The 25,736-nt window shown below is 39.4% G+C and overlaps 1 protein-coding gene across 2 annotated transcripts in view; it reads right to left on the bottom strand.

The window, feature by feature from the left end:
• The window catches only part of yeats2 (YEATS domain containing 2), a 74,919-nt gene that overhangs the window by 29,568 nt on the left and 19,615 nt on the right, over positions 1-25,736 (bottom strand). For both annotated transcript variants that reach the window (XM_022673143.2, XM_022673144.2), the window contains exons 11-17: positions 23,997-24,218; positions 20,130-20,224; positions 13,373-13,546; positions 11,659-11,908; positions 4,065-4,226; positions 2,070-2,179; positions 622-765 (exon numbers count right to left, since the gene is read on the bottom strand). In XM_022673143.2, the coding sequence (XP_022528864.2) occupies positions 622-765; positions 2,070-2,179; positions 4,065-4,226; positions 11,659-11,908; positions 13,373-13,546; positions 20,130-20,224; positions 23,997-24,218 (1,157 nt within the window). The remainder of the gene's footprint in view (positions 1-621; positions 766-2,069; positions 2,180-4,064; positions 4,227-11,658; positions 11,909-13,372; positions 13,547-20,129; positions 20,225-23,996; positions 24,219-25,736) is intronic.

The raw sequence follows: 25,736 nt of genomic DNA, 5'->3' as shown, positions 1-25,736 counted from the left end.
GACACTCAACATTTTCGAAAGCTCCTGTGATGCAGCTTAAGGTGAAACCGAAACTTCACATGAAGCTTTGCTCCTTTGTGCTGGAGTCTGTGCAGGAGCACAAACTGTCCTTTTTTACAGCAAGGCTACAACGCTTTCTCTGTGATGAGCCCAGCTGCCAGCCTCAGGAAATTCTCTGCAGCTCTGTGACGTTAGAAAAAGTTATACTGAAATTTTATGTACAGCTTAAAAAAAAAAATTAAACGTGATTCTTAAGATATATATATTTTTAATACCAACATAAATCTACTTCAATGTAAAAACTTTTCTTTCTTTGGTTCCCATAACCCTATCAAGCTCTTCCTCATGACCCAGATGCAGTCGTCAAAGGGACAACAGTGTCTGAAACTATCCAAACACGCAAAATATGTGGGGCAACGCTGGTGCCGCTGTTGTTGCATCAAACATGCATCTCAAATATGCTGTGTGTTTTATACACCGCATAAACAAGAGTTAAAAAAAAAATTGCTATATATATAAATGATATATGATTTCTGCACACACAAAAAAAACAACACAACCTTAAATACTTCCCATCTTGTACATCATTGTTGATTTGAGTGGTTCATTCACGACTCTTACCTGAGCCAGTATAGCAGCTTTCTGCCCTGCTGTGACCCGAATCGCCTGTTGCGTAACGGAGGCAGGGTTTGACACAACATGACCAGAGGATCCGGCCCCGCCCTGTTTCCCGGAGCCCCCTGGCTGGCCAACCAGAAACGTGCCCTGCAAAGATCATTAGGGACAGAGGTCAGAAGAGCACAGACGGATTGATAATGTGTATTAGAAGAGTGGTAAGATGTATTGGTCCGGCTGCCATTTACAGAACCTCCAGGCAAGGACTAACGATTTCATACAGAGGACAAAGAGAGAGAGAGAGAAAGAAAGATAAAGAGAGATAGATAAAGCAAGATAAAGAGAGAGAGAGAGCAAAAGTGAGAGTGAGAGAGAGAGATAGAAAGAGAGAGATAAAGAGAAAGAGAGAGATAGAGAGAGATATAGAGAGAGTGAGTGCAAGAGTGAGAGAGAGAGAGATAAAGAGAGAGATAAAGCAAGATAGAGAGAGAGAGATAAAGCAAGATAGAGAGAGAGAGATAAAGAGAGAGAGAGAGAGAGAGAGAGAGCAAGAGTGAGATAAAGAGAGAGAGAGTGCAAAAGTGAGAGAAAGCGAGACAGAGAGGGAGAGAGAGAGAGATAGAGAGATATATATAGAGAGAGTGCAAGAGTGAGAGGGTGAGAGAGACAGACAGATATATATATATATATATATATATATATATATATATATAGAGAGAGAGAGAGAGTGCAAGAGTGAGAGGGAGTGAGAGAGATTGAGAGATATATATAATGAGAGTGCAAGAGAGAGAGAGAGAGAGAGATGGAGAGAGTTGGGAGTGCACAAGTGTGTAAAAGTATGCCACTCCCTTTAAACTCTACCTGAGGGGGTTCTTAACCTTTTCCGTCTTACCGCCCACCAGTGTATAACTAAAAAAGCACCAATCAGGACTCACAAGAAAACAAATGGCAACTTTTTATGAGCTGTTTTTGTCTTTTATTTCTCAAAGGCCAACACATAAAATTCGAGAATTATAGTCTAAACAATTGTGATTTTTGCTTGATTTGTTTATCCAGTTCTCCAAAAGCAGTGTGTAAGACTGGTGGAGGAGAACATGATGCCAAGTTGCATGAAAACTGTGATTAAAAACCAGGGTTATTCCACCAAATATTGATTTTTTTACTTTTAAAACTTGTTTTCTTTGCATAATTTGAGGTCTGAAAGCTCTGCATTTTTGTTATTTTAGCCATTTCTCATTTTCTGCCATTAAATCCTGTAAATGACAATATTTTTATTTGGAATTTGGGAGAAATGTTGTCTGTAGTTTTTCTAGAATAAAACACAATGTTAATTTTACTTATACACATAATACCTATATATAGCAAAATCACTGAAAATGATTCAGGAACTGAAGTTCTCTCAAATTTTTTTTCAGAGAGCTGTATATGTTTTAGTACAGAGCTGTGTGTGTTACCTGCGGGGTCTGTTTGAGTATGTAGGAGGTACAGGAGAGGCTGGTGCTGGATCCAGAACCACCACTGCTGGAGGACTGAGCAGAACCAGAAGAACTCTGAGACTGATGACCTACACATTGAGATAGGAGAGAGAGAGAGAGAGAGAGAGAGAGAGAGAGAGACATTGAGAAAGAAAAAAAGGATTTTCTTTAAAAATACATCAAATTGAAATTAGGACCAGCGAAACAAACAAAATGTGCAACAAAAAAAAGAACCTAAACGTATCAACAATTCAGTACAGTCATTTAGGGGTGAAACATTTACTCGAGTAAATAGAGCTACTCGGTTAAAAAATTGATCGATTAATTTTCTGTGCCTTGAGTAATCATTTATTTAATTTAAAAACGTGGAATTTTTTCGACTTTTATTTTGACACAACGTGCTCAGCGCCCAAGAAGGAGGAGGAGGCGGAGGTTTCTGAACAGCGTTTTTTGGATGCAGGGAGGAAAAACAGTGAATTTACAAGAAAAAAAAAAAACATTTTAGGTTCGAACTGTGACATGTATTCGGTGCAGCTTGGCTCTCGCCTCCCACAAAAGCATGTTTTAATGCTGCACCATCTCAGCCGGCAGACCAGGTAAATTTAACTTATAACAAATTAATGAGATTAACATTAATGTACCTCAATAACATAATGACAGAGCTGTGGAGCGCCGATTATTATTAATACTGTCTAATGTGTGTGGTTAGTTTATTACAACGGAGAAAATTCTAAACTTAATACAGGCTTTATGTAAACAGTAAACACAGCGCTGTGGAGTTCAGAATATAAACGTGCTAAATACATGTTACAGTTAGCTGAGCTGAAGTTACTTTGGCTGAAAAACTATATGCATGATTTCTTTATCTAGGAGTACATTTGGCCAATGAGACAAAAAGATAAATTCAGACACTGTGCAGTAGGAGTGTGCCATATTGTATCGTTCGTGATAATATCGCAAATATCGTGCCATATCACCCACACCTAATTATCACATCAGAGTACCACTTTTTTGTCGTTTTCAGCAAAAGAAAAATTCACACTGCTTTAATTACCCATTATATATCTACTAGAGACAGGTTATATCTGTGCACTATCATTTATTTTATATTTATTTATACTTTAACGCAAGGACAAAGGTGATCTGAACTGCTTGGGCGAGGATGTGTGCGCGGGAGGGAGGTAGGGGCTAAGCTTACACTGAACTACGGGAGCGCCGGTGTTGGAAATTAAAACTCAAATTAATCGATAAAATCGATTAATCGCCCAGCTCTACAAGGAAACCAAGTTGCCATTCCTTATTAAGTGAAATTTCTTGTTTTCTTTTGCATCTTTTTAATTGCTCTTTAACCAAGCAAAATTGTTTTATCTGATTATTCGATTAATTGAATCGATTTTTCAGTAGAGTACAAAATTACAAAAATAATCGATAGCTGCACCCTACAAACATTAGAATTAACATTGAATTGATTGTAGAGCTCTAGTTAACATTCTTGTCTATCTAATCCTCATTATCATCAAACTCCGACACTTAACACCTGTAGTCACAGTCAACAAGCACAGCTCTCAGCTTTAATAAAGACTCGCTGGAAGCTAATACAGAAGGATTACCCTGCAGATGTATAAATACAGTCATGCATTATTAAAGCAGGAACAGACAGCGCAACGAAACAGCCTGGCAGCTGCTGCTGCTTTATGTTGGACTCTTTCACTGCTCTCTCTCTCCCTCTCTCTCTCTCTCTCTCTCTCTCTGGGAGAATTTTTGTTTTATTCAAAGTAAGTAGAACAGGAAAGTCACATAAGGATAAACCTCACATCAACCTGCTTCAACACCTTGTAGAAAAGTTCAGAGAGAGAGAGAGAGGGAAAGAGATATCTGTAAGTAAAAAAGGAAAAGACTGTACTCTGAGCTGTGTACGAGTGAGTGTCTGTATAAGTGAGTGTGTGAGTGTGTGTGAAGCAGCAGTGTTCTAACCTGCGCTATTTGAGGCTCTCAGGATGGCTCCCTGTGGGATGAGCAGCAGTTTGCCCTTGCCGGAGGGGTTCTTGCTGTTCGTGGTCAGGTACAGCTTGGTGCCTGGAGGCAGGTTGGCCAGGTTAGCCAAGTTGTTCACCGGCAGCTGCAGCGTCGCCATCACTAATAACAAAAACATCAAAACATCAGAACAAAACCAGAACAGAACATAAAAGATCTTAAACAACACATCAGATTAAAATAACCCACTGAAGCAAGTGAGACCTTCAGATTGAACGCTTCAGATTGAACGGGTTCTTTTGTGACCTCCTGGATGAGTTGTTCATGCCCTTTTTTTGGAATAATTACGGTCGGCCGGTCACTCCTGGGAAGGTTCACCAGTGTTCCATGTTTTTTTTTTTTTTTCTTTTTTCGTAAATAATAGCTCTCAATGTGGTTTGGAGTCCCAAAGCCTAAGAAATGACTTATATATTTAAATAACCTTTTCCTGGCAGATGGACAGATGTTGATTTAGTTTTCTCGTCTATTTATGAATTTCTTCAGATCAAGGCATATTAAGCTGCTTTTTGAGATCATTTAGATATGTCTCATTAAGTGATTTCTTGATTCTACAGATCTGGCAGTAATCAGGCCTGTTTGTGTTAAGTAGTGAAACTGAACTCAGCTTTCCAAAAGAGTGTGATCACAGTTAATTTATGGAGGGGCAAAAAAAGGGCTAGATTGGTTTGGATTTTTTTTCTCTTAATAAATGCAATCATCATTTTAAAAGTGACTTTTATATTTACTTAGATTATTCAGCACTAGGAAGAAAATAAGAGATTACTCAAAAAAGATGAGTTGCTTTGATTTCACCAAATTGAAAACCTCTGGAATAACTGAACTGCTTAAATGTTTTCGCACCAGGAGTGGCATAAAGTTATCCAAAAGCAGCGTGTAAGACTGGTGGAGGAGAACATGCCAAGATGCATGAAAACTGTGTTTTAAAAAACAGGGTTATTCCACCAAATATTGATTTCTGAACCCTTAAAACTTTATGAATATGAACTTACTTTTGTTGCATTATTTGAGGTCTGAAAGCTCTGCATCTTTTTTGTTATTTAAGCCATTTCTCATTTTCAGTTAACAAATGCTCTTCAACATAAGGCTCCTTTATAAGGGGTTATAAATAGTTTACAAAGGAGTATATTAATGGTTATTAATTAGGTTCTAAACCTTTAAAAAGCCTTTAAAAAAATTAGGAAGGGCAACAGTGGCCTGTTGTGTACCAAATCGTGATTTTCACATTCATTTATACTGTTAAACCTCAGATCTTACTAGATGCTTATCTTACTTTGTCTTTTCCATCAGTCATAATTAACATTTTTGTTAATAAATGTATTCATTTTACTATAATAACATTAAATGACTAAACTGGCTTTTTATATTATTTTATTATATATTTTAAAAATGTCATTTTTACTATTGTTCTTTATATTTATGTGTTGTATGTGCTTATTAATGTTATTAAAATAATTACAACCTAATTAACAACCATTAACAAACTCCTTTATAAACTATTAATAAACGCTTTTTAAAGGAGCCTTATTTTAACGTGGTACCAAATGCTCTAAATGACAATATTTTTATTTGGAATTTGGGAAAAATGTTGTCTGTAGTTTACAGAATTTTACCCAATACTTTTACATGCCACTGTAAGCAATAGATGACATAAAAAAAATTTAAATAAAACATTTAGCAAGGACTAAACAAGGCTAGGGTGTAATATTGGGATAGATGAAGAAAGCAGGAAGAAAGGAAGAGGGGGAGCAGGGAAGGAATGAGGTCAGAAATAGTTTGTTTGTTAGAGGTGTTAGGAGAGCAAGTGGTCTTTGAAGACATAATTACAGCTGAAAGTGGCATTCTGAGGGTTCATGCAGAAGTCACAACTTTTCCCTAGGCCCTATATAATAAATACACAAAACAATAGAAGATGAAAGTAAAGAGAAAATTCAGACTCACTGTATATACTGTAAATACCTTCTTTACTGTAAGTAAAGGTTTGCTGACTGACTCATAGTGGAGAGATAGAGATTTGAGGCTATTTCACACACCAACAGTTATTCATTTAGACATGTACACACACACACACACTGACTTTTTCTCACTGTGCCGGCAAAATTAATCAAACCCAATCCTATTTCACCCTGAGGAGGCAGAAAGATACGAGGAGGTTTAGTGAGCAACACACTGCTCAGGCTTTTAGTCAGCACTGCAGCAGCCAACACTGGCTATTTCACTGTCTGTCTCTCTCTCACAAACACACTTACAAACACACACACACACACACATTCCAGCTGCTTTATCTCACTCTTCAAATAAACCTGCAACCCATGACTGTCTCCTCACCATCCCTGCACATCCCATAACAGATTACAGCCTTATCTCTAAATAACCTACCCTCACCTACCCTCTACCTGCCCTATGAATCATATTCTGTCTAATCAATTACTTTATACAGTTTGGACACACCTCTTTTCTCTCAGTTTATTTTTCCTTTTCTTTTTTTATGTCACTGTAAATATAATATTTATACAGTTACACATACATAATTATTATGCAAACAAAAAGTATTAAACAAGCCAGAATACCTTATAAATTTTAGATTTAGAAGTACCACACATTTAGAATGTACTCACACTAGGCACAGTTGATTGAATTGTGCTGAAGCACCGCTCTGCCCCTCCTTACTCCCACACTGGCCTGAACTTACTTTAGAGAGTTTTTTGAGAAATATCTCTATTAATACTGATATTCTGAGAATTTTAGGTTTATTTATAGTGTTTGTGGAACTATTTAAAATAATATCATTGCTTACTTTTTTTCCAAATTTATTTCAAAGTGACATTAAACTAATCTTCCACAAATAAGAATTACTGCCTTTTAGTGCAGCAATATATATGTATCAAATGAAAACAGATGAGGTAGATGCAGTAGCTAATTTTTTTCAAAAAGCTCTCATGAGTTTAATAACTATTTCACTATTTCAACTCAGCTTAAAGTAAAATTGTACTACATTTCCCCCTGCAAAACAGAATAGTTTCCTGACCCAGTATTTACCATATTTTTTGCACAATAAATTGCACTGGATTACAAGGTGCATTTTAAGAGACTCTATAAGGAACTTGTAATTCAGCAGTTTTTGCTGCTGGGTGGTGGTGGGGTGGGGGGTGTAGCTAACTAAGTTAAGTAAAGCTAAGCTAAGAAAACAAAAACTTTGTAAAAGAAACCTTTTTTTAAGTCAAACAAGCACTGGATGTTAATCTACACAGATTTTTCTCCAGAAAACTGTTTATTTGGGTGAGTAAAGCACTTCTGTTTACTTACAGTAAGCTTAGATTTCCACAGTTTTGTCTACTAGCATTAGCATAAGCAGCTAACCACTGGCGGGTAATGCTGCCCGACAGTGCTACACAGAGGAACCATGAGTGTTACGGTAAGCCAGAGCGATATCAGCTTGCAGTTCATCCAGCGTATCGTGTTTTAACACAGTAAAGGTGCAGGCTACAGTCTGATATTATGCCCTCTGATGGCAAAAAACTAGCGCTTAGCGGGTAATGCTAATGCTGCCCCAGCAGGGCTAGCAGGCTACACTTCCTCTGAACGGCGAAAGAGCTGGCTGGGGTTAGCAGCAAGCTACAGGCCAATGGTACTCACCTCTGAATGGAGAAATAGAGGTTAGCGACTAATGCTAATACTACTCCAGTCTCTGTGCTGGAGAACTAAACTGAAACTCCTGTATAAACACTGTAGCAGAGAGGCTTTACTGCTTCTTGCTTCTACAACCTGACTGGTAAAATTCATACGTAAGGTGCACCAGATTAAAAGGTGCACTGATGTATTTTAGGTGCGCCTTATAGTGAAAAAAAATATGGTACCTGATTTTTTTTTTTTGTTATTGCTATACTTCTTGGGAGAACAAACACAAGCAAAACATGTCCGATCTGGTTTAGGTTTGTATGTGTTGTGGGACAACAGCAAGATTTTAGGGGCTTCTGGGTTCTTGGTCTTATGCAAATTCCCTTTATCCTCCCAACTGTGTAATGTGTGCTCCTTTACAACAAAGACACTGCTTGGTAAAGTCTTTCTCCTGAAACCACACACACACACACACACTCAATCCCTGACTCACACAAAGGCGCACTCACATATCGTCTCTTACACTTAGAGCCACTTCTTTCTCTAATATCTCCTCTTGTCATACACACGCTCACACAGCCTCTCTGCCTTATTACTAATTTCCATCATCAGCTTTGACTCAGAGAGGCTTAATGTCTTGTACTCAGAAAGTGTTCAAAGACTTCGAAGCGTTCAGACAACGCCCAGCATCCTGTCTAACACACAGGACTTCACATTTACTCAAATTTAACACAGTCAAGAACTCCTATGTATTGAAAGGAACACTATGTGATTTTCTGACAGTAGCTGTCACAGTTTAGCACCAGAGTATCAGACTAAAACTAATGTTTTGTATTCAGACAAGACTCCCCTTCGTCCACTCATATCTTGTGGTGTCTGTTAAGACTATTGTTGATGTTCATCAGGCTGGAAAAGGTTCCAAAGATTTGAGTAGAAATCTGAGAGGAAATCTAAGACAAATTTTACACTTCCCAGGAGTGATCGACCAACAAAGATCACTCCAAGAGCAAGGAGTGTAATAGTCAGCGAGGTCTCAAAGGACTCCAGGGTATCTTCAAAGCAACTGAAGGCCCCTCTCTCACATTGGCTAATGTTAAAGGAGAGCTCTGGTGTAAAATGGACTTTTGTTACAGTAAAACATGATAAAAAAGTACTTACCCCTGATGAATAGCACACCTCCGTTCTCCCACAGTGTTCCGAGATCCAGTAATTTTAACAGTTTGTCCAAAAATCCTTCAGAATGGGCGACACTGGGCATAATTTGCCCCGATAAATCCGGAGAGCCCTTAACAGGCATTTATAACTTAAAAAGTGCACAAGAAGCTTATTAAAAACCTCTGTTTACATCCTATAAGCTTGCCGGCTGCTATCAGGGTTCATACACTTTTTAACCAATAAATTTCCATGATTTTTCCATGACTTTTCCACGCCTTCAAGTCACATTTTCATGACCATACAATTTTTAAAACATCAGTGCAAACATAGACAGTAAAACCAAACATCAACTAAAACTATAATTAAAATTAAAATAGTAGGCCTAAAATGAATCTGATAAAAATGTTGACACAATTTTTGTTCATAAAATGTGTCAGATCCTGAGAGCTCCATTGTGTAGGGCTAAATTACTGAATTGAGGCGACATATTTTGTTAGCTCAAAATATTTTTCCAAAACTTATCCAGGCCTGGAAATCGCTATTTTCAAATTCAATTACTTTTCCAGGTTTTTCATGACCGTATGAACCCTGTGCTATGCTATCCGGATTCTAGCAAGGAGGTGTGAAGCTACTTTGAGCTGGATAACGGTGGAAAAAGTGATTTATCAGGACAAATAATGCTCCGTGTCACTCAGTCTGAAGGGTGTTTGCACAAACTTTTAAAATCACTGGATCTCGAAACACTGTGGGAGAATAGAGGTGTGCTACTCATCTAAGATAAGTACTTGTTTTATGTTTATCATGTTTTACTACAACAAAAGTCCATTTTACACCAGAGTTCTCCTTTAATCTTCATGAGTACTATCAGGAGAACACTGAACAACAATGATTTGCATGGAAGGGTTGCAAGGAGAAAGCCACTGCTCTACAAAAAAGAACATTGATGTTTGTTGCAGTTTGTTAAAAATCACGTGGACATGCCACAAGGCTACTGGAAGAAAGTTGTTGGACAGATGAGAGCAAAACTAAACTTTTTGCTAAGTAAAAATAATCAAAAGCTTTATGTTTGGAGAAAGGAGAACACTGCATTTTAGCATAAGAATCATATCCCATCTGTGAAACACCACTTTTAAGCACCACTGTAATGCTCCCAGTTATTACTGTCTCTGCTAATACCATATACTTCTGTAGTATTTTGAGACAGTATGCGATAAAGGAAAATAAGATACTGCCTAATCTCTTGCTAGTAGGTTCTGTGTGAAATGTTTGACCCTAAGTAACGTAATCCGACAACTTCTACCAACACCGAAGCTGATAAAAAAAAAAAGGAACATTTGCCCAAAGGCACAATACTGAACATTCTTTTTGCAGGATTTCATTAAATCATTTCATTTTTACCAATAAATTAATTACATAGCCTTAATGTATTTTTCCCTTGCTTTAAAAAAAAGAAAATAATCGCAAAGCTATAAATAAATAAAAAAAAATATATATATAAAAAACACAAAACTCTAGTCAAACATTTACCTCAGCAGTGCCATTTTAGACAAAAGATTACCTCAGCAGTGCTACTCAAGTCACTTAAGTGAAACTTACACACAGAAAGGCATCCAGTCATTTGGTAAACAAATGCTAAGCACAGTTATAGAGTACTGGTACTGAGATTTACAGCATTTGTATCGACTTGCGTCATCAAAAACAGTATCAAAAGGGAAAAATTACATTAGTTTATACAAATAAAAATATTTGGACATGATTAACTTAAGTTCTTAGTCTGCAGATATCCCAAACAGAATAAAAAAATTAAAAAACACTGCTGTGTGGGACCTGAACCTGGTTTTGTATTCATAAAGCAGCTCAAAGGAGGAGTGCTGATCCAGAATAAATTTATTTTTACCACAACCCTACTGACAAAAACAGATCCTAGATCAGCACTCCTGCTCTGTGAAGCTTTAAGAATTCAAACGCAGATCGAGATCTAGACTTCCTCTCTGCCTCTGAAGCTGCTGTAATATTCACTGCCCCTGAGGGTTAGCATCATAGCACAGCAAGAAACTTTAGAGAACTTCATCTTCCTTTGACTGGCCTGATAAACCTGATCAAAGATGAGCCCAGTAATGCGCAGACTGTGAGTAAAGGAAGGAGGCAGTACATATTGGCTGACTGATATACAAACAGCTTCCAAACCTTTGGGATTTACACATCAGCCGCTGTCTGAGAAAGTCCAGGAAGATTATAAAGGCCATAAATGTTCTCCCAGCTGCTCAGTGGCAGGAGATAAAGAAGCAAAAAAGACTAGGACCAGCTGGTTCAGAGACAGCTTCTTCCCCCAGGCCATCAGACTCCTCAACAACCTTCTTATCAGATAAAGTATCTCACTAACAAGATATTACACAACTTTTCTTAATTTTGTAAGATTATTCTTTGCATATGTTGTTTTCTAACTACTAAGGTAGACTATGGGCCTATATTTTTCATTCCTTGTACACCTGTTATTATGATATTATTATATTAAGACAACAAACTTGATTTGATTTTTGTACACCAATATGTTCAAAAGATTTTAATTGGATACATTTTCATTTCTCAGTTTGCAATAAAGATAATGTTAAAGAGTTAAAGAATCAGGGCAGTGTTTTAGTCGAGGCGAGAATACTTTTTTTTAAAGCTATAGTCTCTGCAGATTTGTTGCTAGTATTACTAATACAGTAATGAATTGACTTTGGGGGACCAAATAAATAAATAAAGGCTTTTGACCACTAACCTCCACTCTTGCCTCCAACTCCTGATCCTGAGGCCTTGGTAACATTATGCACCTGCTGTCCTGCACTTCCTGCAACACCAGCTCCGCCTCCCGAAACAAGTGCCTTAGCAACACCTTGAGCCACAACCTGCTTCTGGCCCATCACTTTAGAGACAACCGGGCTGGACTTGGCAACCAGGATCTGGCCGCTGCTTATGGCCACCTGTTTAACTGCAGACTGAAGAGCAGGACTGACAGGAATCCCCAGCATCTGCAGACAAACACATACAAGTTTTTGGTGAAAATGTGCAATTGCAGTTAGCATACTAAAAAGAAGATTTGCAATTGCAGTTCTGATATCCCCATGTTCACAGTAGCTCTTGCATCAGTGCCATTAGCATGGTTGCTCAGGTCCTACCAGATGCTCCGTTTCAGAGTTAACATATCTGGCTTTGCAGAAATAATAGGAAAAACACACTGATGCCGTGTACAGTGGCGTGAAAAGTATTTGACCCCCTAAAGACATTTTTTTTTTATTTTTGCTTTTTTGTCATACTGATATTTTTCCGATTATCAAACAAACTTTAATCAGACAAAGATAAACAGCAATTTTTAGATGATAATGTCCAGGCCCAGAAGCAGCAAAACAGGCTCAGACCGCACTTCACTCCCACTATGTTTTACGTTCAGTATGATGATCTTTTTCTGAAATTGAGTTAGTTTTACGCCTGATGTAATGGGGCATGCACACATCAGTCAATGTAAAATAGGGCGCCGTTTTCTTTTTGGTCAGTAGTGGTTTTTGCCATGCAACTCTACCATGGATACAATGTTCGCCCAGTCTCTTTCTTATTATTGAATCATTAACACTGACCTTAACTGAGGCTTTAAGTGAGACCTGCAGTTCTTTAAATGTTGTTCTGGGGTCTTTTGAGACCTCCTAGATGAGTTGTTCATGCCCTTTTGGAATAATTTCGGTCAGCCAGTCACTCCTGGGAAGGTTCACCAGTGTTCCATGTTTTCTCCATTAGTGGATAATAACTCTCACTGTGGTTTACTGGAGTCTTAAAGCTTTAGAAACGACTTTGTAAACTTTTCCAGACCGATAGAAGATCAATGACTTTGTTTTCTTATCTGTTTGTAGCATAAGATGTCCCTTTTTGAGATCATTCAGCTTCATGTTGTCAGACACGGTCTGTTTAAGTAATTTCTTGATTCCTGAATTTTACACAGGGATAGACTGGTTTGGATAGTTTTTTCTCCTAATAAAATAAAAGTATGTCAAATGCAAAAGTCTGTAAGGGGCAAATCTTGTATTACGCCACTGTATTATAACCGTTTGTTGTTTCCCAATTCTTACAATGTAAATAAGCAATTAAAAAGATGAGCGGAATATTCTGCATTCACATGTGCTGCTTCTCAAAGCAGGACTTTTAAATTGGATTTTTCAGCAGGCAAGAGTTTCCTAGGCATGCCAAATTTAGCAACCTAAGTGTAGAGCAGGATCTACAGGCCCAGCTACCACATATGTGGAAAAATGTGCTGCAAGATGCCATATAGAACATGTATACCTCCATATCCAATTATATCTCATCTTGTATTCATGATAGAGGCCCAGCAGGAAACTCGAGTCTCCTTTCAACTGTACAGTTTTCCCAAAAACGTTCATTCTAATATTACAATCATTACTATAAAAAATGAGTATTATTATTATAATGGATGTCTTTTAACTTACCTTGCTGGATGTGGCTCCACCTCCTGACCCACTCTTTTGTGGTGACATAGCAATCATGTGACCGCCCTTCACAGTCACATATTGATGCTGCTGTGTCGTCCCGATGGATGCTGTCTGTTGTTGATGTTGTGATGGTTGCGTCGTCACTTCCCCTGGCTCCTGCTTAATGATGACCTGCAAAAAGATCATAGCATGTCATAAATGTATGTAGTTAATAAAAATAGCTCAAGTATTAAGGTGCATCTGTAACTATAAAGAGATTAAACAAACCATTTTACTGCAGAATATGAAGTCTGTTTTACTGCACAGCCAATACTGGATTATTTAAAGGTGACATTCCTTCGTTTTTTTATTCATTTTAAACTGTCTAGTTTTGGTCTCTAGTATAAATGAATGACGTGAGCTGTTTTTTTGTGAGAAAAAGTGCTCTGGTGATCCAGTGGGCGGTAAGAAGCAATAGGATTTCGGCTCTTGATCATGAATATTCATACATGCAAACATATCGCCTCTGATTGGCTAACACCAGGAGGCACGGAAGAGACGGACAATACATTTTAAGACCAAGTTTTTACACTTATAACAGTCTTTAAAATGTCACATGTTACTTTACAACGTGTGTGTGATGCCCTGCCAAGTGCAGTTCAGCCCCTGACCTAGTCTTAAAGTCTCTGTAAAACACAAAATCCACCGGAGATCCTATGTAAACCTATAGGCACACACAGGAGTGGGTAGTCCAGGTCCAGAACTTAAAAATCCACCCCTGGGTTTTGTTGGCTCAGGGGTGGATTTTTACTTTTAACTAGTGTGAACAGAACTATTCTAAACATACACCTACGTATCTCAATTGTATGTCGCTGGTGGTGTTCCATAGACCAATTCTAACCATTTGTTTCTAAGCTCTAAATTACTGGGCAAAGCATAAAACACTGATGTGTTATTTACACAAACAACAGAGGAATGAACTGCCATGCTGTTCTTAGCACTGTTAGCTCCTTTCTGACGAGACAGCGTCTCTGCCTGGCTTCAGCTCTGTTTGTGGGCGATCGCGAGCCAAGGTATATTAGCAATAGAGGACCTAGAAGTCCAATGCAAAACATTTTTAGACATGGCCTGAATGAGGCAGAAGAAGAATAGAGGGTTTAGAGGAGGAGAAGGAAAAGAGCTTAGAAGTAGTTAGTTTGTTAGAGGTAATAAAAGAGTAGTTGCTCTTTGAAGAGCTCTGTCTTCAGGAGTTTCTTAAAGGTAGCAATAGATGCTCCTGATCTGGTGGTGGTAGGTAGTTGGGGAACTCTGTTTGAGAACAGTGTGGATTGATTTGTGTAAAAGTTTGGCAAAGCTGGGTGATGTTCGCTGGAGCAGATGTTCACTCAACAGATCACGTTAATAACTTTGATTAGTTACAGAGGGTATATGCTTACTATTTCGCAATTTAAAAAGTAGTGTCATTTGGCCAAGGATGCCCAGACTTTTACATCCAGCTGATGAGTGTGAGAGAGGACTAGTGGTGCCCTCAACAGAGAAGACAGCAGCATTATGCCACAGATAGATGTCCCATTTAAAGAACTCTCACGCACTCGCTCACCCACAGCTGCTGAGGAATCTTACTGCGCTGCCTGCTGGGAACTATTAATATCTGTGTGTGTGAAAATAGCCTGCGGTACCGGCGGGACAGAAAACACTGCAACACCCTCCGAACCTAACCCAGATAGAGCGTGCACGTGTGTGTGTGTGTGTGACAGAGAAGTTGAAAAGAAAGAAAGACAGAGAGAGGAGAGACACTAAGAGAGAAGAGCAAGAAAAGGACAGATTAAAAAAAATGTGGTAGAGAGACAAATGTGATACAGAGTAAAAAGACAGGAAGGAAAAGGAAAAGGAAAAAGGAAGAGGCAAAAGCATTAGAGAGGACAGCAAAAGGACAGAGGAAAAGAAAGCATCATCACACTGCATATACCAGCTACTCGACTGCATTAATCATCACACTGCATATACCAGCTAGATAGATAGATAGATAGATACTTTATTTATCCCGAAGGAAATTTAGGCATCCAGCAGCAACAACACAATACAATAAGAAACATACTCAGACAAATCAAAACACAGAAGAATAGAAAATATATAAGGCTATAAAAAAAAAATAAAAAAATAACTATACAAGGTAAGGATCTATCTGTAAACAGAGCAGTGCAGTAGATGTTGCTTATGGTCATAAATAATTAAATAATTAACAGAGTAAAGTGCAATGACATCGATTACGAAAGTGACTGATGTGACATAGAAATATAATATAATATACGTATGCATACGTTACAAGACAGTTCTAAAAAGAGAATGTGAAAATGTGAATACCCAATCATGAGTAAGGTATACTTAAATGTAAGCGAGGTTGGGGAAGTGTTAATATAAATAATTAAGTTGTTGAATAATGTCCAAGTGGTGTGCCTGGATTAAACTCAGTTGTCAGCAGCATCCCGTCCCCGATGGGAGGAGTTAAAGAGTCTGATGGCTCTCGGAATGAAGGATTTTCTGAGTCTGTCTGTTGTGCAGCTCTGTGACAGCAGTCTGCCACTGAACACACTCCTCTGCTTCATGATGGTGGTGTGAAGTGGGTGACTATCATTGTTCATGATAGAAAGCAGTTTATCCAAAGTCCTTCTCTCAGCTATTGTAACCAGAGAGTCCAGCTCCATTCCAACCACTGCCCCGGCCCTCCTGACCAGCTTGTCCAGCCGTGATGCATCTCTCCTCTTCATGTTGCCTCCCCAGCACACCACAGCGTAGAAGAGAATGCTGGCCACGATTGATTGGTAGAACATCTGCAGAAGCTTCTTACAGATGTTAAAGGACCGCAGTCTGCTCAAGAAATAGAGCCGGCTCTGTCCCTTCCTGTACAGGGTGTCTGTATTTGTTGACCAATCCAGTTTGTTGTCCAGCTGCAGACCAAGGTACTTGTAGGTCTTTACTGTCTCTACATCAACCCCCTCGATGGAGACTGGCTGCAAGGGTGGTCCAGACCTACGGAAGTCCACCACCATCTCCTTGGTCTTGGATATGTTCAACTGCAGTTGGTTCAGTCGGCACCAAGCAACAAAGTCATCCACCTGTCTCTTGTACTCCTCCTCCTGACCACCCTTCACACACCCAACGATGGCAGTGTCATCCGAGAATTTCTGCAGGTGGCACATCTCAGAGTTGTACTGGAAGTCTGATGTGTAGAGAGTGAAGAGGAAGGGGGAGAGCACAGTCCCCTGTGGTGCTCCAGTGCTACTGACCACAGTCTCCGATGTGCCGTCAGTGAGCCTCACGTACTGTGGTCTGCAGGTGAGGTAGTCTGTGATCCAGGACACCAGGTGAGGATCCACATTCATCTTCACCAGCTTGTCTCTGAGAAGTGGAGGCTGGATGGTGTTAAAAGCACTGGAGAAATCAAAAAACATGATTCTCACAGCACTACTCCCCTTGTCAAGATGAGAGTAGGTTCGGTGGAGGAGGTAGATGACCGCATCCTCAACACCAATCTTCTCCCGATATGCAAACTGGAGAGGGTCCAGTGCATGCTGTACCTGGGGTCTGAGGAGTGGGAGAAGCAGTCGTTCCATGGTCTTCATAATGTGCGAGGTCAAAGCTACCGGCCTGAAGTCATTGAGCTCACTGGGGCGAGGTTTCTTGGGAACAGGGAACAGGCATGACGTTTTCCACAGCGTAGGAACCCTCCCCAACTGCAGGCTCATGTTGAAGATATTCGACAAGGGTAACCCAAGTTCAAAGGCGCAAGCCTTAAGAAGTCTCGGGCTCACCTCGTCAGGTCCAGCTGATTTCCCTGAGCGGAGTCTCCTCAGCGCCCCTGTGACCTGGTCTGCAGAGAGGTGGAGGGGGGAGGTGAGGGGGGGCGGACTGGATGTGCTGATAGTCTGTGAGAGGGAGACCTGAGCAGCACTCAGAAGAGGTAGGGAGGTGTCCAGTGGGGCAGAGGCTGAGGTTGCTGAGATAGCAGGACAGACAGAAGCAGGTGAGGATGAAACAGGGCAATCAAACCGGTTATAGAAGAGATTGAGTTCATTCGCTCTCTCCACACCACCAGCTGTTGCACTATCACTCTGGCTTGCACCCTGTGATTGTCCTCATACCGTCCCAAACTTCCTTCATTTTGTTAACTTGTAACTTCTGCTCAACCTTCTTCCTGTAGGTCTCCTTAGCCTCCTTTAAGCAGGACTTGAGTTCACGCTGAATATTCTTCAACTCCTCCTGGTTCTTGTCTTTAAAGGCCCTCTTCTTTTTGTTTAAGAGGTCCTTTACGTCGCTTGTAATCCAGGGCTTGTTGTTGGCAAAGCAGCGAACAGTTCTTACAGGAACCACAATGTCCATACAAAAGTTCAGATAGTCAGTTGTGCAGTCTGCTACCCCCTCAATGTCCTCACCGTGAGAGTCCTGAAGCACACTCCAGTCTGTGGATGCAAAGCAGTCCTTCAGGGTCTCCTCTGCCTCCTGAGACCACTTCCTGAAGGAGCGTGTTGTGGTTGGTTGCCTCATCACACAGGGTTTGTAATGAGGCTTCAGGAAAACCAGGTTGTGATCAGATTTTCCAAGTGGGGGCAGTGGGATGGCGGTGTACGCATCACTGATGTTAGCATACAGGAGGTCAATTGTCCTGTTTTTTCTGGTGGGACAGTCCACATACTGGGTAAAAGAAGTCAGTGTGGAGTCCAGCGTGATGTGGTTGAAGTCACCAGAGAGAGCGACAAAAGCATCCGGGTGTTGTGTCTGGAGCGTAGCGATGGTCGCGTGTATGACGTCACACGCAGCCTCCGCGTCCGCTCGGGGGGGCACGTACACACAAACAACAATGGCGTGTTAAGCTCCGTCGGAATGGGGTGCCTCGCGCCGGCGCGGCTCTTTGTTCTCAGCGCGAGAAGTTCTTCCCTCGAGTAAACAAAGTTTCTGCAGCCCATGTGCAGAGTTTGGCGATCCGTATCCATGGGATACATATTAACACACACTACAGCGTAGTAAGAGACGAAAAAAGAAAGTAAACAGTGAAAAAAGTTCACTTAAGGTGAAACGCTACACGGAGCTGCTGGAAGGCTGCCGCTCTCGTCAGCGCCGGAAACTCGACTTTAGCTACTGGACTGCATTAATCATCACACTGCATATACCAGCTACTCGACTGCATTTCTTAAATCAGCACACTGCATATACCAGCTACTCACCTGCATTAATCATCACACTGCATACACCAGCTCCTCAACTGCATTCCTTTATCATTCCACTGCATACACCAGCTATTCAACTGCATTTCTTTATCATCACACTGCATATACCAGCTACTCTACTGCATTTCTTTATCATCACACTGCATATTCCAGCTAATCAACTGCATTTCTTTATCATCACACTGCATCTACCAGCTACTCAACTGCATTTCTTTATCATCAAACTGCATATACCAGCTACTCAACTGCATTTCTTTATCATCACACTGCATACAACAGCTATTCAACTGCATTTCTTTAACACACTGCATATACCAGCTACTCAACTGCATTTTTATCAACACACTGCATATACTAGCTCCTCAACTGCATTTCTTTATAATCACACTGCATCTACCATCTACTCAACTGCATTTCTTTATCATCACACTGCATATACCAGCTACTCAACTGCATTTCTTTACCATTACACTGCATATACCAGCTACTCAACTGCATTTTTTATCAACACACTACATATACTAGCTCCTCAACTGCATTTGTTTATAATCACACTGCATACACCATTTACTCAACTGCATGTCTTTATCAGCAAACTGCATATACCAGCTACTCAACTGCATTTCTTTATCAGCAAACTGCATATACCAGCTACTCAACTACATTTCTTTATCATCACATCGCATATACCAGCTACTCAACTGCACTTCTTTATCATCACACTGCATATACCAGTTACTTAACTACATTTCTTTATCTTCACACTGGATATGTCAGCTACTCAATTGCATTTCTTTATCATCACACTGCATATACCAGCTACTCAACTGCATTTATCATCACATTGCATATACCAGCTACTCAACTGCATTCATCATCACACTGCATATACCAGCTACTCAACTGCATTTATCATCACACTGCATATACCAGCTACTCGACTACATTTCTTTATCATCACACGGCATATACCTGCTACTCAACTGCATTTCTGTATCATCACACTGCATATACCAGCTACTCAACTGCATTTCTTTATCATCACACTGCATATACCAGCTACTCGACTGCATTTATCATCACACTGCATATACCAGCTACTTGACTGCATTTCTTTATCAGCACACTGAATATACCAGTTAGTCAACTGCATTTATCATCAAACTGCAAATACCAGCTACTTAACTGCATTTATCATCACACTGCATATCGTTGCTGTCCAATGAAACACAATTATCTCCAAAACAGCAACTTTACAAGATAGAGAAAAAAACCTTGTAAACTTTTAATGGAAGTCAATGTAAAAAGAGTTTATTTCAGGTCATTTTAAAGAGTTTCTATTGATCAGTTCATCAAGAAATTTTGGCACAGTGTAAGGGACAGTTTGTCTGTTCAAATTATGTAGTAAACTAAAAGTCTACAAAAATGGAGATAAGTGTGTTTCATAGAACAGTGACAATATGCAAGCTACTAAACTGCATCATCAAACTGCATGTACCAGTTACTCCCAGATTTCCAACTGTTTCTTTCTCTTTCTCTGCATCACTCACCTTGACTCCGGATGAGAGGAAGCCGCTAGCGGAGACTTTGGGAGCAGGGGATCTGGCACCCTGGGCTGAAGCACTCTGTTTGGCTGAAGGACTTCCTGTAGGGAAACAACAGGAAATACACATTAATAAAACCCACCACTGTCGATTCATATATAAAAAAAAAATCTCAACTGGACACATTCCAGTCCAAACCAATCACGTGGCTCGAGGCTGAAGCCTTGTTGGCTTGATTCACTTCTAAGGGTTAGGGCGTTTTCACACCAGCACTATTTGGTTTAGTTAAAACAGACTCTGGTTCATTTGTAACCTTAGTGTGATTTGATTGAGCAGGTGTGAAAACAGTAATCAGAATCGGGTGCGGATCAAAACAACCGAATCGAGACCTGCTAGTGGAGGTGGTCTCGGTCCGCTCCCAAACAAACTTTGGAACGGTTTACTTGTGGTTTAGATCTGACTCAGCTATCAAATATACTCCTCATTTTATTTAAGCTAAACTGCTGACAAGGTGCAGTTTAATCTGATATATTGGCCAAATAACGCTAATTAACACAGCTATGAACAAACACTGTCTCTACTGCTCCATGCTGTTTACACACGGGGTGTGTGCTGCGTTCACTGCTTGCAGCCCCAGGACTACAATTACTACATGTACATCTGCACTGCACATCCTATTTAAAACACTGTTTAATTTCTTGCTCCTATGCCAGACAGCTCTGACCAATCAGAGGAGACAATGTGCTCACAGTTTATTTGTGCAAATTTTAGTGCATTTAGGTTTATGTCTGTGTGAAACCAAACCAAACAGAGGGAGAAACGCTCTACAAACAGTACACAACAGTAGACAACAAACAGTTTGGTTGTACAAAGATTTTGTATTCCATTATGTTCATTTGGGGAAGGCCCCTATCCCACCTTTACTCTTGAGCAACACTCATAAAAAACAGACTATTATATTTATAAAATCTGAGTACTGTATTTTTCGTAATGTAAGGCACACTTAAAAACTTACATTTTCCCAAAACTTTATAATCCTTGCCTTGAGTATGAATTTTATCAGTCAGGTTGTAAGGATAACTGCAGCTTCCAGTTTCTTTTTTCCTTTTTCCCTTCTGCACATGGGCACTGAATCACTCAAAATCACCACATGACAAACCACACACACTCTTAAGAGAGACTCATTGATGTTCCTGCTGATATCCATCCATCTGATTAAATAAAAAGCACACATTAAAAGTATAAAGGGTGTTTTTTAAGGCATTGTGGTGGGCTTTTCATCTTTAATCTGACCACCTGGATCCCCGCTGACGTCCCCCACAGGGTTTAGAGAAAGGGTGGCTGTAACAGCTCATGCATTAGTTATACAGCCCAGAGTTCCAAACACCCCCACACCAAGCCCTCATGTATACTTGATTCAGTGGGCTCTGAGAGGGTGTGTGGGAGTGTGTGCGTGTGTGTATGTGTGTGTGTGTGTGTGGTACAAAACAAAAAAGATGAGGATCAAAAGATCATAAGACTTTGGTAGGACTATATACTTTATACTAGAAATAAAAACGAACACACACACACACACACACACACACACACACACACTCACACGCACACACTCGGGGCTGGAACATTGATTCCAGCCATATCTCACTACACATTTGCCTCATTGCTCAGCAATGCGGTCGCTATGGCAACCTGCACTCATGACACATCTTCCTGAGTCATGGGAAAAGGTACAATAGTGTGCGTATTTTCCTGGCTCACAATAAAAGTAGCATTTACAATTTGTACTTGTCAATGAAAGGACAAATGACTCAGAGTCACTTTCTCGCTACCACTTCCTCTATCTCTATAATCTCATCTCTCCATTCTCTCTCTCTGAAATCCATATCTTTTATCTTTGTCTTTCTGTTGTATCATCTTCACTCCTTCTCTTTATCACCATAGTCTAACCTTACTTTCTCTAAGAAAACACAATGAACTGGGTTTTCTGTCTTTGTCCATCATAATCCATTTGATAAAATTGAATGAATTTAAAAACTCTGCATACAAACTCTGCAACTCTTCTCTCTTCCCTGCAATTTCTCCAAGTTGACAGACTTTAAGAGAAGCAGGATAGTCGTACAGATGAACTGTTCAGGCAATCTGTCAGCCAGCAACTGTAGTCTTCATTTATAGTGATGATATAAAAATGATAAATTATCATTTGAATATGGATATTGAGTATGGTGAGCGCTACACTCCTGCCTTTGAAAAGCTATTACATACAACCGTGATTCTACCTTCTACCTAGGATAATGCTCGCTGTAATCCCTTACATTCAGTAAGGCCCATAAGTATTAAAACAGTAACACAATCTTCAATTCTATCTCATTTGTTTCATTTCAAGCCCAGATCGTTAACTTTCAGCTTTAATTCAAGCAGTTGAACAAAAATATCCCAAATATCCCATATTACAGCTCAAAAGTAATTGGACAAATGAACTTCAGCATAAATAAAATGTTCATTTTTAAATACTTTTAAATTGTTAAATCCTTTGCAGGCAATGACTACCCAAAGTCTGGAACGCATGGACATCACCAAACACAGGGTTTGCATTTAAAGTAGGGCTGCACGATATTAGAAAAACTTTACATTGCAAATGTTTTATTGTTTCGCCAATATATATCACGATATTAAACAATGCAGGGCCCGTGACTGTCTTGCGTCCGGACCGATCAAGAGCTGAGTCAGAAACGAGCACTCAAAACCCGAGAAAAACAGCAAAACAACAGTAATATTTAGTCTGAAATGGAAATGTATAACAAATACTTAATAATAGGGATGCAGCGATGCATCATAACAGAAAAATATTGGTTGTATGAAATCTCATGCAGTTGCGTTACTTGAACACCAGAGGTCAGAATTATGCTAGTGCAGGCTAGAGAACCAGTGGGCGTAGGCAATGGATGGAGGACATGTCAATCATTTTAGACTGAAGCCAATCAAACAACTGCTTTTTCATGCCAATCACTTTTTGACAGCCAGAGTTAGCCATCCATCATTTTTGTTGGAGCCTCTGAGAAGGGTTTGTTTTGGATTTGTTGTTTTTTTGGCTTTTGGGAGCTGAGCCTGGGTATAACACTTAATAATAAATAGCACTTATACAAATATGCACACATTGAGCATTTATATGAGGTGCATTTAGCATTGTTTAAATAAAGTATTCAAAATGTGTTCCAAATCATGAATCCATTCGTGAGCATAGTGCATCATTACATCCCTACTAAAGCAATTATACACGAGAGGGAGTGCTTTAACGTCACTGCTGTGCTGCAGTCATAGGCACGAGGTCGCAGGCACGTTCTAGCACAAACCTCAAGTGTATTTTTGCGATTATACCACAATTACTTTATTGTTTATCAAAAAAAAAATTGAGTTAAAAAAGACGAGAAACTATGATCTGTTTGGTTATAAAAATAGTTTAAATATTTCCATTGCTGCTCTGTTTGTAGCTGCGCTCTTTGGTTTGTAAGCGCTGCATCGTTGCTAGGTTACCTGTATGTGGTGGAGTAATACATGGAGAGCTTCGGTAACAGTGCATTACTGGCTGATAATGACACTAATAGAATGCCACTCAGCCGATCACAGTGCAGGTCGAAAATAAGTGTGGTGTAATTTATACTAATTAACAATAGTCCAAATAAAATAACTGAACGTACTTTTTTTTACTAATTATTTGTATGTTTAGATGCTTATTCTTATTTTTCTTCCATTAGTTTTGTTGGTGGTATTGCTTACATCAATATAAACTTTATAACCAGCCAAAAAAAGAAAGAGCCAAAGGACAAAATGCCACAAAAATACAAACAAATGAATAACCAAACCATATTAACTCACCAGACACGATCTTGCAGCTCATGGTGATTGGCTGGAACGATTTACCAGGTGACTCCGCAGGACTGGGTACCTGAGGCTGAGGCATGATTTTGCAGCTCGCCGTGATTGGCTGAAATGCAGAGTTGCTGTGGGAGCCAAGGGCGATTCTCTCCACCCCTTTGGACTGTGACCCTCCTCGCTCGGAGCATGACGACCGCGCCAACTCGCTCTTCAGAATCAGTCCTAGGACGGGAGGAAGACAACGGAAAGACGAAAACGAAAAAAAGAAGGGAAGACTTTAAAAGAGGGATTAATTAGCCCTGTATAATTAGCTCCCTAGGACACAAGTGAACGTTCACGAGTTCACTCAAATCAATAATTCACACCGGGCCTTCGGGAGAAGTTGTAACGAGGAGAGCGGAGCAGTCTGCTCCTACTGATAGAAGACGCTAATTAGTAATCCTGTGCAAAAAAATGCGATTGGCAATGTTGAAACATGGAGTTTTTGAGGATTCCTTTCATTCATTTTTAAACAGGTTTGGAGTGGTTCTTGTGTTTTACAATGGTTAACGAATGTATGCAGCGTTTAACATTTAATGACAAAATTCTAATCCTCTAATATCATCACAAATAAAATATTTCATACATTTAATTACAGGCAAACCATTCAGCTACTAATCTTAAGGCTTGTTATTCTGTCTATATGAATTTCGCATACAGTCGTGACATCATCAGGACACAGTACTTTTTTTTCTATTTTTTTATGTGTTTATTAAAAAGGAATCGTACAAATTATTTCTTTACAAATTTTTCACATCAGTAAGTATTGTTGACAAGATATACCATAAAAGTACAATCTTCTATGCATAGGTGTACCTATGGGGTGCCATATTGTATCGTACACGATAATTTTGACAAAAATTTTAAATATCTTGAACGATAATTTGCCCTAAATTATCGTGCCATATCACCCACCCCATTTCCCATTATATATCTACTAGGGACAGATTATATCTTTTCAGTATCATTTATTTTATATTTATTTATACTTTAACCCTGGATTGATGGCGATATATGGAGTACATTACTAGCATCAAGACATTCTAAATCATTAACTTCTGTTAAAAATTGGATAAAAAATTTTCAGTTCGGGGGTGCAATATCATATTGTATGTAATAATATATATTCTTTTTATTTAGTTGCAGTAGTGTATTCTTAAAATATATATTTTTAAATTCAGTGTTTTGTCATATCGCCAAGAGTATCGTTATCGCGAAAATACCACGAAATATTGTGATATTATTTTAGGGCCATATCGTCCACTCCTAGTGTACACATATCTAGACACATATACACAGATCCACACATACATAGTATACATTTTAGAATTTCCTAGAATCTCTCTATATATCTATCTATCTGTCTATCTATCTATCTATACATGCATACACACCTGCACTTGCCCACAGATACACATATATACTCATACATACGTGTACACGTACATACTTTTATACACCCCCCTCAATCACTTACAATCACTACAATATTACAGGTTATGTACCTCCTAAGTGTTAAACTATTTACAGGGTTTTAATTAATTATTCTCAAACAACATATTTATTTACAGCCGACATAGAGTTATCTCATCTCATACGATCATTACTACCATACTTTTGGATCTTCTTGGAGCAAACAATGAGCATGGTTGAGCACTTTTTAAGGAATAAAAGTCCTTTATAAGGAATATCAGCATTAGA

This window comes from Astyanax mexicanus, chromosome 4 (assembly GCF_023375975.1).
Source record: "Astyanax mexicanus isolate ESR-SI-001 chromosome 4, AstMex3_surface, whole genome shotgun sequence".
In the NCBI taxonomy this organism is placed as follows: Eukaryota; Metazoa; Chordata; class Actinopteri; order Characiformes; family Acestrorhamphidae; genus Astyanax; species Astyanax mexicanus.
The sequence above is the reverse complement of the archived record's forward strand: the minus strand, read 5'-3'. Positions and strand labels throughout refer to the sequence as shown.